Here is an 18,008-nt window from a genome sequence, read left to right as displayed (position 1 = left end):
AGTGGAGATGAAGCTGGCTCGTGAACACTCTGCAATTAAGAAGCATGGCAGATGACAGAGATGGCCAAATCATGTTCTTTGATATTAGAAAGTAACTATACTTGAAAATAACTTTATAATTGAATAAGGGCACATTAGGAAAATATGATTCAGAACCAATATTATAGTAATTACATAAAGGAAGCATAAATGAAATAACTGCAGGAAGAATATTCCATTGAGATTATAAACGAGGTTCTGGCAGAGCAGAAAGGCCTTTAATTGTAATTTAGTGTGCACTATAGCGTTATCAGCTCAGTGTGTTACTTCATCATATAAAAGAATATCTGCTAATTTTCTCTAATAAGCACATGACAGCTCTTCATATTCTTTCATTACAGCTGATTAACTGTAAAAACAGTAGATATTCCTTTGTTGGAGGGGAAAAAAAGAGTTCCGATCCTTTCAGGAAGACAGAACAAAGCAGTTGCGTTTCTATGGTGCATGATCCCAAGGCTATTATTTAGGAAGTCTGGGGAATTTTAAGTGGCACTTAAAAGAGCGCCTCACTTCAGTGCCTCTAGACTTCTACTTTGTATTCTTCTCAGTTCCACCTGCAGAGCCACTTCCGGTGGCCCCACATCCTCCTGTATTCCAGGCTGTGGCATCACCGGAAAACTTCCAGGAAGTTTCTGCTCCCAGGAAAGCCCTGGTTGGTGTTTCCAGGGAATGGAGAAGCAGAAGATATGAGTGTGACCATTGGTTCCCAGATCTCTCAGGGATCTCTAGGATATGAGTGAGGGTTGTGTTTTTTCCTGGGCTCCACCTGACTAGTCTGGGAAGAACTACCCAATCCATTAACACAGCAGAGGTGTGAACATGGGCTCCCCTTTAAATGAAGGCTTTTTTCGTCTTCCCCTTCTTGTTCAGTTGGCTCTGATCCTTCCTAACCCCTCTAGCCCAAAGCCTTATAAAGGTATAGGTCTAGTAAGAGAAAAGGGATATATTAGAGGTTTCTGTTCTTTATAAATGCTACCCTTGCTACTGATGCACCTCCTCCATCAGACCCCAGCGCCAGAGGGTTGGAAGGGTTTTCTTCCTGGATACTAAACAGCACTGAAGGAATGCTAAATTATTTACCTTGTTCACTCACCCCAGCAGCCAGGAGAGAAGGGAGGGATCTCTATGTGTCATCACTGCCCTCTGCCCCAGTCCCTTTTGTGGACATTTTCTAATGTTCTCAAATGGCCAGAGGACAGGGCATCTAGTATCTGCTTTGTAGGTAGGAGACTAAGGCTCAGAGATCAGCAGCAACGGGCCTCAGGTTACCCAGCTGCACATAACAGGAACAGAAGAGTGTCAAGCTCACGTGATCCTCATCTGTAGGAGCTTTGACAAGCTTGGTCAGGAAGCTGTGGAGTGGAGGAAAACATGTTAAAGTCTTAGGTCTTGAAATTGAAATGGTGGAGGAAGACATGTTAAAGGCTTAGGTGTCGAAATTGAAATGGAAACCCACCCGTGTCTGTCAGGTTCTCGACAAGGAAAAGCCTCCTTAAAAATGTTCCCTATCCCGGCATGAAGGGGAATAAAGCAAACTGTTTATCAGTCTTCCCTCTCAAATCACGGAGCTCCGAAGTGTATCTGGGAAGCCCTCTCTTCAGCTCTCTATTCACCTCACATACAGCTCCGTGGCTGGGCAAAGTCAGACAGTCTGACCTTGGGGACAAGGTGTTTGGAGCTGGCTAATGAGGCATGCCATGGCACTGAAGAAAGAAAAGGCAGCAATCCCAGAAGAACTGAAATTAACATCCACAGCAGTGGAATGTGGAGACCAGTGACTCATTCTCAGGACTCAAATTAGACCTTGTCAATGTGTCTCCACTGGTCTCCTGAGGCTAGACTGCGGCTTCAGCCTCCACTCAGATGTCTGAACGGATATGTTAATGAATGGCAAAATGCGCAGATTTATTTCCTTAAACTTGTCGGTTTGGGGCTTAGACATTTCTGAATGACCTTAGGTAAAGTAAAAGTAGAGATTCTATTAGATGCACACTTCCCTCTGGCTCTCTTCCTCCCTAACTCATGTGCTCCTCCTAAGAAAGAAATTCAGTCATAACACTGGTGTTCTTCATGTGCTTTGGGACAACTTCTGACCTATGGATGGATGGATGGATGGATGGATGGATGGATGGATGGATGGGCAGACAGATACATATATACATACATGATAAGTGGGTAGATGAATGTATAGACAGATGACAGATTAATGACTGATAAGTGATAGTTGATAATAGACATGGCAAAATGGAATTGATTGATGATAGATAAGTAACAAATGATGATGATAAATACAAGTCGAAGATAGATGTGTTAGATACATACATACACGCATAAATTCATGTATACATACATGTATACATGCATACATATGTACACATGCATACATACATACATGTATAGACAATAGATAAGTGGGTAGATTAATAGATAGATGGAAAGAGTGGTAGCAAGAACTACATGTCTATCCATAATTATATTATTTGTAATCTAGCTTGTTTAGGGACACAGGGAGAGTCTCTAGTCAAATATTCTCATTAATAACAAATGGCCACATGGATATTGTCATCTTACAATTGAGTTACGGCAACACACACCTAAGCATTCAAACCATGATCATTATCTTTAATGATGTAGAAATCCCTTAAGCAACAACATTACTCATGAAAGTACTGTAAGAGATTTTGGTTTAGCAAGATTCTAATGTATACCAAATGGGAGAGAGTGAGAGAAAGCGCGTGTATGAGTGTTTGCCTGCATGCCTGTGTGCGTGTGTGTACACACATGTGCCTGTGTGTATATACATGTGTGCATGTGAGGTGCACGTGTGTGTGTGTGTGTGCATATGTGCCTGTATGTGTGCATATGTGCGTGTGTGTGTTAGGGGTGGGGGTATTTGTTCTATAGTTGGCTCCAGCATGGTTATGAACCTGGGACTGCTTTACCAGAGTGCAAACTTTACCCTTGTTCCTTCCAGGAAGATCTCCAACACTTGGCTGAGCACTGGCTGGTTCACCATGACAATTGCTCTGGAGCTCTGTGACAGGATCGATGTCTATGGCATGGTGCCCCCAGACTTCTGCAGGTAGGATTGATTCCGTGAACGCACTGCACCAGCAGAGCCATTTAGGGCTTAGAAATCATCTGATTCTGAACACCAACCACATAACATGTCAATACACCTTCTCAGAGCCATTAATTAGCGTGTCCCAAGTCCTGGCTCTAGAAACTGCAAACAGCATTTAATTACGTGATATAAAATATTGAAAGTTTTTGTTTGTACTCCTGGAGAATTAATCCATCTTATGGGCTTCATTTATTCTGTGAATATTTATCAACCAAAAGTAATGCAATAATTGGCATAATATTGGTGATGAACAGGCACTAAGAATTATGAGTTTCCTTTCCATTTGGAAGAAATGCAGTAATATTTAAATTAATTCATGGGGCAATTCCTTGGACCAAGCAGCTTGTTTCCTGAAATTATAATATTCCTTCGAGACTCTTTCTCTTATCACATTCTAGCCTCGGTTCACACTCCTAGAGCCAAAACCATAAGCACCGTTATTTGGCTCTGTTACTTTAAGGGCAGTGTTCACACATCTCTGCTGCTTGATGCCTGGTGTTCCCTCCTGACCTGCACCCAGGCAGAGAATACTATGTGTTCACAGAAGCACTGAGCTCTTTTCAAGGCCTTGGTTTATGGAAAGTGGCCTACTGAAAACATGGATGTAGCAGGAATCCTGAGGCCAATAAACTCTGAAAGCACCTTTACTTTCAGAAATGCGCATAGCTTCCTCATGACTTCACCCCCATGTCCAAATGGTCAAACCTGTACAGGAGTTATTTACATCCTGTTGGCAAAAATGTGTGCATAAATCTCACTTCACTCATTTTAAACCTAACAGTGCCTCAAAGGTCGAGGGGTCGTCAGGCAAAAATTATACTTTGAACAGACAGAGTAAGAATAAGGAAAAGGATTTAAACATCTATCTCTGGTAGTCACCTCTCTGCTGCTAGAATCGAATGCCACACACTGGGGAGCTTATGAAGAATCAGGGTTTGTTCAACTCAAGGTTCTAGAGGCAGCCTTGTCCAAGAGGGGCTGTGAGGGGTGAAGGCCAGGATGTAACGTGATGTGAAGATTAATCTCCATCAAGTTGACCTAGGAGACTGAGGTACAGTTCTGTGTGTCTCTGAGGGTATCAACTGAGCAGGGTAGTACGACCCCGTGGGCTGGGTCGTACAGGTAGATAACAGGAAGCCTCAGGGCTCTGAGTGATCCCCTCTCTGGCTCAGGACATGGGCTATCCTTTTCTCTCATCCTCCACACCATGATGGCTGAATCTTTTGATTCCAGGAGCTGAAATAAATCATTCCTCATTTAAGTTGGTTCAGTCAGGCGCTGTGGGCATGGTGAAGCAAAACCAGACAACATACGTTGTGAGAATGACATAGTCAAGGGTCATAAACAGGCTTTTGTAAAAAGCTCCCCTTCAAGACACCTATGGCTCCTTAAACCCACTGATCTGTTAAGAAGGATAGAGCCCTTGTGACCAGATACTTTTAAAGATCCTACCTGGTCTTCCCTCTTGCTTTCTAACAGAAGGTAAATGTCTCCCTGTGTAGCCCATGCTAGTCTCAAACTCACCATACCCCTGCCTCAGCCTCATGAGTGTTAGGATTATATTATGCAGCCCTATGCCTGGCTGCCCCTCCCTGCAGTCCTTCAAACATGACAGCTAAACTCCAAGGTTGACTTTGGCAGGTATTCAAGTCACACTCGTGTCACTTTGCCACATTCTCTGTACCCAACACAGCAGGATTCTTTTATATAAGATTGAGTCATACAGGAGAAAGAAAGACAGGGACTGAGAAACCTGGAACATAAAGGTATCCCCTCATCAGGTCCAGACTGCAAGGTACAAGCCCGGTGTGGATGAACCTGAAGCAACCTCATCTCTCTCTCTGTCTCACCCTCCTCATTTGTAGAAGTGGAGGTGTTGATAATGGAATCCACCGCAGAGTGTCGTGGGTGGATTAAGTAAGCTAACACATGCGAAGTGTCTGGAACAGTGCCTTGAATATAGTGAGTACGGAGTGTGTTAGATTGGGTCCTCACCCAGTCCCTGATCACTTATGTCACTGACGTTGTTTCCCTGTTTGACAATTGAGGTTCAATTGTCAATCAAGTGGATGGAATGGTATAAAAAAGCAACCTGCTGCCTCCTGTCAGCAGTCTAACAAAAGATATGCAAGGCATTACCATCGATGCTGATGGCTACAGAGCAGATATAATTATGTAATATTGCCATTAGGATGCCAGGAAGAAAAAGCATGAATAAATTGAAATGGTAATGGCTTTGTTCAAGGAAATATTCCATTTATTATGGAAAACAAATGAAAGGCGAGTTAACCTGTCATTTCTCTTATTCACAGTTAGTTCCTCATGACTTAGTATGGTCGGACGGAGACAATGTATGAAACAATGCTAGCAAGGAAATTAAGATAATGCCAACATGCCATATGTTGCCTCCAGCTCTGGGCTTCTGCAACTCAGTTCCCACTGAAAAGGTTCAGCAGTTGTCTGCCCAAGATGCTCTGAGCAAGGACTTTTCAGAAGGGTGCTGCCACAGTTGTATCCCAGAATGTGACGTGCCAGGAGCCACTAGAGGGAAGGCTTGGGCTCTTGGGAGCATCTTCTCTATTTAGTTATGGCTGTTCAGGGAAGGGTAAGAAGATGTCTCTGTAAACTTCTTGTTGCTATGGCAAAATGCCTAACAACAACCACCTAAGGAAGGAAGGGTTTATCTCAGCTCACAGTTTGAAGGTACGGTCCATGCTAGCAGTGAAGTCCTGGCTGCAGGAGCCAGAGGCATCCAGTCAAATTGTATCCAGTCAGGAAGCAGGGATGGATCCGATTACATTGTATCTGGTCAGGAAGCAGAGATGGATCCAGGTGCTCAGTTCACTCTCCTGTTTTTATAGTTCAAGGATGAAACACATAGGATGATGCCATCCTCATTTAGGGCGTGTCTTCTCATCACAATTAAAGCAGTCTCAAAGCTCCCTCACAGATATGCCAAGAGGCTTGCATCCTAGGTTATTCTAGATACTGTCAAGCTAATAATCAATATTAACCACCTCAGAAGAGAAGCCAAGGAGAGGCACATATTCATGCCTCCACCTGCCCCTTATGTTCAAGATGTGTTGACTGAACTACAAGGACCCAGTTCCCAACTACATGTCTCTGAGCCTGGTTTCCCCATCTGTAAAGTGGGCATGTGAAAATAAAAAACTAAGCCGGCTGTAGAGAGTATGCAGAGATAGTAGCACAGTGCACTGCAGATGGTGCATGAGACAGACTATCATCTATCGTTAACCTTTCTGATACGTTAAGATTATAATGTAAGAGACGCAGAATAGTTGATATTCTCTCAAGCATTATTTTGCAGTTATGTTGAAAGATATCAAGATTTTTGGTGAGAGGTTCAGATATAACAACTCGGTTTTGTCATCTCCGACACTCACAACAAGCCTTGCCCACATCAAACTAACAATGACCATGGGAACATCATGTACCATAAAACTATTATTAAATAGCATTTTCTATAATCTATATCTAAGTATCAACTGTCTTTTGAAAATAATATTTTTCTCAGAGAATAAAAAAATCAACCTGTAAGTTTGTCCTTCTCTAATTGTTCTGTTCTGTTCTGTTCTGCCTTTGGTTTCATTTTGAACGTAGCCAAGGGGTAGTAGGGACCAACAACATACATACTCCTTATACTGTGGGAATTAAGATGTAATATACCACAAGGGTCAGAAATGGTTTGGCCTAGTTTGGGTGTTGGTGACGGTCCATGAGCTGGTCCAGAAGGTGACCTCCATATGGGCAGCCTTGCAGGGCGGTAGATGTTCACTGTCCTTCATACCGCAGGTACTTTTAAATATCAGGGAGGTGACTCTGTCCTCCACTCTTTCTTTAATGTCCTAAAAAAAAAGATGTCTATGAATAAAACTAGCCATTTCTGCTTGTAGGAGAGGTATGAACTTGGGAAGTTATTTGACCTTCGCTGGTCCTTGGTGGCCTTGGTCAGGCTACATAGTGACTGCATCTCAGAATCTTACCTCTCAGATCTTTAAAACTCTAGTGGCATCAGCACTGGTCTTGAACATTTATGATGAGTCCACTAGAAGCTGGTGGGAGCTCACCACTGCCCTGAGGGGGACGAACTCACTAGCCTGAAGGTAGAGCATCTGTCATGGACACAGTCTGTAAAGATGCCCCAAGGGCATATTAGTTAGTGCTCAGCTACAGATGGCCACTGGGTCCTAGAAAGGAAGGACAGACATGGTCTTCAGTATGAGGTGGGTCTGCCCTATTGAGAACTGACCAATGGTGGCTGTCAGCTGCATGGGCCCTATCACAAGGCTCCCTTCAGAGGATTAACCATTCTCTGGCTTCTCCGGGTCTCCTGTCTTCTCACCATGGCAGCAGACCTCAGCAAACGCTCACTGTCACAAATCAACTGCTTTGGATTAAGACACAACTGGTGCCTTCAAAGGAAGCCATTTGTTAGTTAATCATAGAGACTTTTGTTCATTTCATAACCATTTCACAAAGGTCGAAGGTTACAAAGGCTGTGCCTGTGCAGAAGACTCTCACTGTCTGTCAGGGCATCTGCCTCCCTGAGTTTTTCTGAAATATCCATCTTTGGGTTTCAGTTGAACTTGGAGGAATATTTGCATTCCTGGGGTAAGGACCCTCCCTCCCGATCTGACCAAGGGCAGACCCTCCCAGACCTGTGTATGAATGGGCTCTCGCATAAGATTCCTCTGCAACCAGAGGTCCCCTGGCAAATAAGAAGTTTGATGCCATGCCTGTCCTTTTGGGTCAGAGTTACCTCATTCAGGATATTTTCTACTTCCATTCATTTGCCTGCTAATTTCATGATGTCCTTGTTTTTAATAGCTAAGTAGTATTTGATTGTGTAAGTGGACCATATTTTCTTTATATAATTTCAGTTAAAGGACAATTGGGTTGTTTCTAGTTTCTGGCTATTATGACTAAAGCTGCTATGAACATAGTAGAACAGGTTCTTTGTTATATGTTGGAGCATCTTGAGTATATACCCAGGAGTGGTATAGCTGAGACTTAAGGTAGAACTGTTCCCAGTCTTCTCAGGAACCACCAGATTGGTTTCCACAGTGGTTGTACAAGTTTTCACTCCCACTAACAATGGAAGAGTGTTCCTCTTTCTCCTCATCCTCATCAGCATCTGCTGTCACCTGAGTTTTTGAGCTTAGCCATTCTGATGGGTGTGAGGTGGAATCTCAGAGTTGTTTTGATTTGCATTTCCTTGATGACTAAGGACACTGAATATTCTTTAACTGTCTTTCGGCCGTTAGAGATTCCTCTGTTGAGAAGTCTCTATTTAGCTTCTGGACCCAGTTTTTAACAGAGTTATGTCATTTGTTGGTGTCTAATTTCTTGAGTTCTCTCTATATTTTGGATATTAGCCGTCTATTGGATGTAGGGTTGGTGAAGATCTTTTCCCATTCTGTAGGCTGCCATTTTGTCCTATGATGGTGTCCAACCCCCAGCCCTGCACATATGTAGCAGAAGTGCAGCTTGCTCTTCATGTTGAACCCCAACAACTGGAGCAGGGGCTGTCCCTGACTCTGTTGCCTGCCTGTGGGTCCTGTTCCCCTAACTGGGTTGCCTTGTCTGGCCTCAGTGGGAGAAGAAGCACATAGTCCTGCAGTGACTTGATGTTCCAGGGTGGGTTGGTACCCAGGGGGACCTCCACCTTCTCAGAGGAGAAGGGGAAGAGGGAGTGTGAGGAAGAGGCTGAGGAAGGACTGGGAGGAGGGCTGTGATTGGGATGTAAAGTGAATAAGTAAATTAATGGAAGTTCACTAGGCTCTCTGGTCTATGGTACAGTTGAGCTGCTTTCTAATCTAAACACAATGTCCATGGGCTTGCAGGAGAGTGTAACTGTCACTTTCTTGTCACCAGGAAACAGAAGCACAGAGAGACAAAGCACTGTACTGACTTTCGTAGGTAGAGTAGCAGCCCGCATGACTGGATCCGCGGCCTTCTGCATGGTGTCAACGGGATTGGGGCTAAATCCTTCGAGAGGCAGACAGCTGAGCAATCCATGAATCCCGAAGCTGTAGGTGTAAAGTGTAAGATGGTGTAGGATGTCATTGCCCACCCAGCCTTCCTGGGGGTCTGGCTGTCTCATGCCACCTGATGGGCCTCAGTGACCTTGCCTAGTCCTTCACTTACAAGGAAGTTTCTAGTGGGTCCTGAAAGTATTGAGAAAATGGACCCTTTGGGGGAAAGATTACTTTCATTTATATTTAAAAACCACTAAGGGGGGGAGGGTCGGTGTAGAAGTGGCTATGGAGGCAGATGGGGGACTGCAGAAGACCTGGGAGAATGAACTCCCGGCTATGAGCCATCAGAGTCAACAGCCCTCTTCTCCTGATCCTATTCCTGCTACCACCACAAACTGTTCCTGCCAACCCTAGTCTGAGAGAGCTCGTCACAGTCCTGACCTTATTGCTTGACACAACTCATGGGCTTCCCAAAGCTTTGAGAACAGAATCTCTAGCTTAGCCCAGCAGCCCTTCAGGATGTGCCTTCTGCAGCACTATTCTGGTCCTGTCTTCTGCACCCACAGATTTATGTCAGCCATCCTGAAAATCTTGTCAGAGAACTGGCCCTGCAGACACCCTTCCAGCCCTTGGCCTGGAAGTTCCTTCCCTTCTATTCTTCATTTACCTGGAACCGCTGGCTCCTTCCTAACTGAATAATGGCTTCCATTTCCTATGCACACACCCAAGCAGCCCCATGCTTAGAATAAACACATGGTTTAGTTCATCGACTCTTGGGATAATCCGAAGTGTAATGCTGGTTCCAATATTTTACAGATGAGCCCACAGACCTGAAACAGCTGGTCAGTCACGGTCTCAGAGCTGATAAGGGACAGAAGTAGGATTTGGATAGAGATCTGCAAATCTGAAGAGCCCGAGCAGTTAACCCTTCACCTTCCTGTTTTAGTCATAAAACAGCCCTTTCCACTCCTGAGACAGCCCTGTGGGCTCCCTGGCCTTCCTGTAACTCTCCTCTGCCACAGCTCATGGTGGTTTCTCAGCTCCTTCATTTACCCATCTGTTCTTGAGATGAGGGGTGATGCCTCAGACCTCCTTTGTATCTTTAAATCTTCCTAGCATGGTGCATATTCAGTACTAATCAGTTCGTTGACAACCCAAAAGACTTTCCTTTGGGGGTTTAAGAATTTGGAGGCCCGAGGGATGACCCAGCGGTGTGAACTCAGACAGCCTGAGTTCAGTTCCCCGCACCCACATCAGGTGGCTCACAACCTCCCGTAACCCCAGCTCTAGAGCTCTGACACTCCACACCTCCGTAGGCCCCATCACACACAACATACATTCAGATACACACGCACATGAAAAAGTGAACTTGGGGAAAAAAAAAAAAGAATCTGATTCAGTGCGTTCATTGCACGTCAAATCGAGGGACGGGAGTAAATGAATGCTGTAATTATCAAACGATGAATTCATAGTCTGTGGGGCTGTCTGCGGAGGCCAGCATCAGAGGCCCAGAGACGGGCTTGCATGCCAGCCCCCACACTCCCTCCCTTACCAGACTTCAAACCCATCAGTGTTCAGAAAGCTGGGGAGAATTAATGTTGTGCTGCCCCAGTGACAGCATCAAAATGTATTATGCTGGGTACAGCGGATCCTTAAATCATGCCACCTCCAACAGGGAGCCAAACCCATTCCTTGAACGGACTATAAACTGCAGAAAAGGTCTGTTATCATTGCTTTCTAAACTAAGTTATGGTGAGTATTTTTAATCTCATTTCCCTTTGTAAATTATTTGTGATAATAATAGGCCAAACATTTAAATCCCACCTAATAATCTTATTTCCGGTCGGTACTCAGCACATTACCAAGTTTACAGCTTCTCTGTCAGCCATCATTTCTTATTAATTAGCAAAGTAATGATTCAGAGTGATTGCTGTCATGGAACTAAATTAATACCTCATCCATAATGTGAAGGACATCTCAAAGGTATCATGAATACTGGAGAGTTGATTCTGCTGGAATTATTAGCGAGTGAACATTAATAAAGCTGCCATCAGAAGCGGCGGGGACAGCTTCCATTTGGCAATAGCCGGCCATGCAGAGTCCGACACTTTACGGTGAGCAGGTACAGAATGGTAATGACACCTGTGTGCCTGGTGTTCTTCTACGAGGCATGGAACTGTATCAGACTTCTTCCTGGCAGCCCTCCCTTCTTCCACATTTGCCACAATTTGGCTAATTCTCACCTGACACTGACTGTTTCCATGACCTGCTATCTCCTAGGGGTCTTCCTGAAACATTATAGTGCCCCTCCAAGAGTCATGGTCAGGGGCTCAGGAGAGTACTGTGGCTTGCTCTCCCGTGAAAGAGAAGCGGCTAGGTTTGGGTGCTGCAGGCTCCCCAGACACAGCGATAATGCCACAGGTTTCCGAGGTAAGCAGCTAATTTCTTGACATAGGCTATTCAGACAAGAAATCCAGGCAACACACAAAAAGTAGCTCAGTGGGTCCTAGGGGGTGGGGGAGGGATCCTTGTGATAGCGTTTTATTCTAAAGGGCTCTGGTGTAGGCCAATTGCAGAGTAACCCAGACACACAGCCACTGTTAAGTCCTCTGTGTTCTCTTCAAATATTTCCCGAATATCATCAGACATGCTGGGCCCTTCTGGGTACAACGCCAAACACAGCAGTGTGTCTAGAAGGTTCTCAGGCTCTAGGAAAAATGAAGACCGCATTCTTACCCTGGGATAGCCTCAGCCTTTAAGCTGAGGCCCCCACACAATGATCGGCCTTAACCTAGATGGTGCTTTTACTTAGTGTAAGTTTATGTGCTTGGGAGTCTTCAGAAAGAAGACTCATTGGTAAGGGAAAATGTGTTTGCAGGCTAATTTTGAAGAAGCAGACAGTTGTGGAGCAATAGTAGACAAAAAGCATGGCCTAGTGGTGTTAAATCAGGAGAATTTACTGAGACTTTCTTCAGATTCTTCTTGTCTTCTCCGTGTCTTTGAAGGAAGGGTGTTTCTTTCCTCTGGGTATGGGGGTGCCTCTGGGCTGAAAGTTTTATGATCTACTTTAGAAAAAGGTCAGGAATTCTCTAAAGAGCCCTTCAGGGGAGGGGTCAAGGAAAGAATGACTTTGCCTATGCGTGGTGTCTTCAAAGGTGAAGACACCCTGTCTTGAGGTGTCATATTCTGAAACCTTGAAGTATCCCCTTTCCTTTTCTATATTATGACATTTCCCACTGATTATTCAGCTCAGCTGCAGGCTTGAAAAAAATAGAGCATTACAAACCCCTGATGACGTTTATCCTGCTGGGCAGAACTGTACCTGATGTCTCTGCTTAACACCAGAAGAAGCGGAGTAAGCACCACTCAGAGGCCCTCCAGTGAGGTCCCGGGAAGAATATAGCAGGTAACAAGCTGTCCCTCACTGCCTGTGGGACCCAGCAGAAACATGGGGACCGTCCTCATAGGAACTTCACCTGGGAGACAGACATTTCTCCAAGATATAAAAAATCTCTTTTAAGCACAAAGCATCAACAGTGAGCTAATGTTGGTCCTTACAGGGCTGTTGGGAAGATTAAATTTGTTAGTATATGGAGATTGCTGAGGTCTGTGCCTTAGTCCAGCACTGAGCTCCACCTGGGGACCATACACTAATCTGTTCAGTGGGAGCTCTGGTGTTAGCTGAGAGGGCAAGTGGAGACGGAAAGAAAGCATGTAAACTAAGACCTGGGGGACTTGCAATGCCAGTTCCCAGCCAGTTCCAGCCAGTTCCCAGCCAGTAGCCACCCAAGCCAGTGTCCTCACGGGCCGAGGTAGACAGCCCAGCCAGGAAAGTACCTGCTTTGTAAGCATGCAGACCTGAGTTGGAGCCTCAGAACCCATGGGGAAAAATAGTCAGGTGTGCAGGCACAAGACTGCAGTCCCAGGACTGGGGAGGCAGAGGAGGCAGACGCAGCCGAGTGCCTGGGACTTCCTCACCAGCCAGCCTGGCCTGTTTGGTGAGCTTCAGGCCAGAGAGAAATTTTGCATCAAAAATAAAGTGGACAGCACCACAAGAAGAGCTGCTCATGTCCTCTGTCCTCCACAAACATGGCTGCACTTCTAAGAACATTGAGCATGTACACGTGGGGACCCCATCACACATACATACATACATACTCAGACACACAGACAGACACAGACACACGCACACACAGACACACATACATACACAAACATACAGACACACACACAGGCACACACACACACAGACAAACAGACACACACACAGACACACACACAGACACACACACACACACACACAAACACACACAGACACACAGACACATACACAGACGCATTCATACCAAGAGACAGAGAAACATACACACAGACATACACACAGACACTCATGGACACACACAAACACACAGACACACACATAGACACACAGACTGACAGACAGACAGACAGACAGACAGACAGACAGACACACCTTCTCTACCCCGGGTATATGGATAAAATAGAAGAGCATATCCTAAGAAGCTTGTTTTGGTTGTTTTAAAACACATGCATAGATAATAAATTATATAGTCTTTATAACACATCTGTTTAGAATAATTTTAGATTTACACCAGTGGACTGCATACAGAGCCCATTAGTTCTTCCTCTAGCCGTTCTGTGCTGAGATTTCACATAACTGTGGGCTGATTAGCAAAACTGAGACATTAACATCAGTGTGATGCCCAAACCCCAGACTTCACTGAAACCCTGCCTGGCTCTGCTCCTGGCCGTTCTCCTCCTCTAAGGCCTTTTTCAGGGTGTCAGTGCCCTCACCCACTGTGCTCTCAGTCTCTTGAGGCCTTTCGTGACTTTGTCATCTTTGAAGGGCACTGCTTGCTGCTCAGACACTTTGTAGAATTTCCCACATGTCTGATTTATCTGGTATTTTCTTGTCATTAGACTGGTGTCATTCTTCTGGGAAGAGGACCACAGGTGTGACAAAGTCGTACAAGCATCTCCTATCCAACTGTACATGGTACCAGTGGGTCCTATTACTAAAGATGCTGAGGCAGGGTTCTCAGGGAATTTCCTGGGGACAGGAGAATAACAAAGGGAGTCCCCTGCTTTGGGATGTGGTGGAAGGTCTAAGCCTTTGTCAGCATCTTGGAGCCACCTAATCAAGAGAGAACTGGGAAACAATCTCAACAACCTTTCAGGGGTAACTTGGGGAGCTTCTGAAATAGCATAAATGGCTAATTCTGGGATAATTAACTGCTTATCTCCCCTAAGGAGCCTGTAGCCATGCTTGGGTGTGTCTTACTTTCCGGTGCTCTCCTGCAGAGTACACACCCTGCTTCAGCATATTACTGAGTGCCTCTCATCCCTTTAATCTTCATGCTTAAATTAAAAATGCCATTAACAACATGGCCAACTTTACTTCACTAAAGCAGTGAGTCCTGAAATTCTTTTAGCATCAAAGCCAGAATCCTGATTTGGCCTGAGCTGAGGTCCCTCTAAGTTACCAGAGTGGAATGTGGGTCTGTGTTCCTGCTCTCCTTCTGCTGTCAATCCTTTGATTGGTGTGATTCCTGCTGAATTTCCCCATTGTGCAGGGACTATCTTTCATGTGGTCCTTAACACGGACTGTGAGGGTTTATACATTAAGACCATGCAGATAGCATTTCTCCCGTCTCCTCCCCAGCATTGGTTTGTTGGCACATCTTGCCTTCAATGATGGCTGCACTGTCCTGGGAGTGATTTTGTATTTCTCATATATAAATATAAATATAAATATATATATATATATATATATATATATATATATATATATATATATTATTCTGGAATTCTTTTAAAACAGCTACTTCTCTGTCTTTTCACTTCTCTACTGCAGTCCTCACATGACGGTAGATATCTATCTCACCTCATGAGTTTGATTATCCAATAGTGCTGCTATCTATTTTGATGCTCATACTTAAAGGCACTTCAAAAACCACTTGTGCTGGGACCTCTCCTTGTGACTTAAACCAGAATCTATGGAAGCAGCGTGCTAGTGGTAATATTTCCTTAAAGCACCCATTTGCATTAAATGCTAATTCCTTCCAACTCTTCATTTGCTCTCTTTAAAAAGAATGAGCAAACCAGCCCTCTTCTGGCTGCTCTGCAGAACTCACTCTTTGCTTTAGGGAGTTGAGGTGGCCAGAAGGAACTTACTCTGGACCGGTCTGCCCCAGAGCATCCTTTCTTTCCACTTCACTGGCCCCAGACATGAAGTGCACCACCACAGCTCTTTGAACACAGCCTTCACATGTGAAAATTCACAGGCATTGGTGGTGTTCATCAGATGAAGAATAAGAAAAGTGCATAGCCTTCTAGAAAGGCGGGTTGAAGATGTAACAAAAGGATGAAGCCAGGAAGGCTTTCTGAGTGGAAAGGTGAATTGCATTAAAGGCAGACTCCCATCCTGGAGGCAGTTCACACCTCAGCTATATAATCCTGAGCCCAGCAAAGGGCTCTTTTATTCTCTGGACAAAGTGTGTCTTAGTTAGGTTTCCATGGCTGTGAAGACACACCATGACCAAGGCATCTCTTGTAAAGGAAAACAATTAGTTGGGGCTAGCATACAGTATCAGAGGTTCCGTCCAGTATCATGAAGGTGGGAAGCACGACAGCACACGAGCAGATATGATGCTGGAACAGGCAAGAGCATCTTGATCTGAAGCCAGCCAGGAGGAGACGCTCTTCTGCAGGCAGCCAGGAGGAGACTCTCTTCTGCAGGCAGCCAGGAGGAGACTCTCTTCTGCAGGCAGGCAAGAGGAGTATCTCTTCCACATTGGGTGAAGCTTGAGCATTAGGACCCTTCAAAACCCTCCTACACAGTGACTTCTTCCAACGAGGCCAAACTTCCTAACCGTGCCACTTCCCATGGGCAAAGCATATTCAAACCACCATATTCCATCCCCTGAGCCCCATGGGCTTGTTCAAACACATGAGTCTATGGGGGGCACAGAATAATACAAAATACATTTAGTCCAACTTCAAACGTCCCCACAGTGTCTCACGGTCTCAACAATAATGAAAACTCCAAAGTCCAGAGTCTCTTCTGAGATTCATGCAATCTCTTAACTGTAATCCCCTATAAAGTCAAAATCAAAAAGCAGATAACGTAGTTCCAATATCACGGGATACACCCTGCCATTCCAAAAAGTCGTAGTGAGGAGACACTGAACCAAAGCAAGACCAAAAAACCAGCTAGGCAAACTCCAAGCGCTGCATCTCCATATCTGATGTCAAAGCAGTCTTCAGCTCTCCAATTTCTTTCAGCTTTGTTGACAGCAACAAGCTTCCTTCTCCTGGGCTGGTTCCACTTCCTGTTCGCAACTTTCCTTGGCAGTTATCCCAAACTCTGGCATCTCTAACATCTTGAGGACTCTAACTCAAGTTCGACTTCACAGCTCCTTGTTCCGATGTCTGGGATCCACACATGATCTTCTGGGCTCCTCCAAAGGGCTGGCATCACTTCTCCAGCTCTGCCCTCTGTAGCACTCTAGGCTCTGGCTGACTCCACTGCACCGCACTGCTGCTGTTCTTGGGACTTGTATCTCCAATACACTGGGGTCTTCCACTGCAAGTAAACTTTACCAATAGCCTCTTATAGGCTCTCTTCATGGTGCCAAGACTCGAGTTCTTTGCATGATCCATTCAGGCCTTGGCTGTCAACTGCAACTGAGGCTGCACTTCCACCAATGGCCTTCCCTGGCCTCTCACAGTGCCGAGCCTCAGCTGCTCTCCATGACCCTTTCACGCCTTCAAAACCAGAACCACCTGGGTGATACTTATATATCACCAAGTCTGGCTGCCAACACAGAATCTATATCTGGAATACAGCTTCTTTGTGCTCTCAGAAAACACTTCCCAGATTTCACCTCAGTGATGCTGGTCTCTTCTTGTTTTATTTTATTTATTTTATTTATTCATTTATTTACTTATTTATTTACTTATTTACGAATGTAGGTATGTATATGACTACACTGTAGCTGTCTTCAGACACACCAGAAGAGGGCATCAGATCCCATTACAGATGGTTGTGAACCACCATGTGGTCGTTGGGAATTGAACTCAGGACCTCTGGAAGGGCAGCCAGTGCTCTTAACCACTAAGCCATCTCTCGAGCCGTGCTGGTCTCTTCATAATCACCACTAATTTCTTAGTTCCAGGTAACTAGCATCAGTTATTTTAGTAGTCCATTTTATTCTGGACTCTAAAGCCAGAGCCACATGACCAAAGCTCTGCTTGCTGGGGCTGAGACATGCCCCCCCCACCGCCTTGTTCTATCACATCCATCAGTGCCTAGGCTTGGTTGTCCTAGAACTTGCTCTGTAAACTGACCTTGAACTCAGAGATCTGCCAGCCTCTGTCCCCTGAAGACTGGGATTAATGGTGTGTACCACCAAGCCTGCACCCAAGCTCTTCAACACTCAGAACGTGCTCTGTCCCAGGCTGACCCTGAACTCAGAGATCTGCTTGACTCTGTCTCCTGGGATTAAAGGCCTGTAACACAATGCCTGGGCTGAAGCTTTTCATGGTCACTCTGCCTCAATATCCAGAGCAAAGGTACCTGTCTTCCACCCTCAAGATCTGGATCACAGGCGTGCCTCCATTTCTGGATTGTACTTTCTGGATCTGTGTCTATCACAGTGAAGATTCCACAGTGTCCATCACACAGTGACATCACACAGTGACATCACACAGTGTCATCACACAGTGTCCATCACACAGTGTCATCACACAGTGTCATCACACAGTGTCCATCACACAGTGTCCATCACACAGTGTCCATCACACAGTGTCCATCACACAGTGTC

General features: G+C 45.1%; 1 protein-coding gene across 2 annotated transcripts in view; it reads left to right on the top strand.

Moving 5' to 3' along the window:
* Positions 1–18,008, top strand: part of St6galnac5 (ST6 N-acetylgalactosaminide alpha-2,6-sialyltransferase 5) — a 167,101-nt gene that overhangs the window by 136,639 nt on the left and 12,454 nt on the right. Inside the window, exon 4 of one of the 2 annotated variants that reach the window (XM_028754336.1) lies at positions 3,014–3,121. In XM_028754336.1, the coding sequence (XP_028610169.1) occupies positions 3,014–3,121 (108 nt within the window). Of the gene's footprint in view, positions 1–3,013; positions 3,122–18,008 lie in introns of those variants that run through there. The other variant, XM_028754337.1, reaches the window with a different exon arrangement.

Source organism: Grammomys surdaster, unplaced genomic scaffold (genome assembly GCF_004785775.1).
Source record: "Grammomys surdaster isolate TR1022 unplaced genomic scaffold, NIH_TR_1.0 125996, whole genome shotgun sequence".
Taxonomy (NCBI): Eukaryota; Metazoa; Chordata; class Mammalia; order Rodentia; family Muridae; genus Grammomys; species Grammomys surdaster.
The sequence above is the reverse complement of the archived record's forward strand: the minus strand, read 5'-3'. Positions and strand labels throughout refer to the sequence as shown.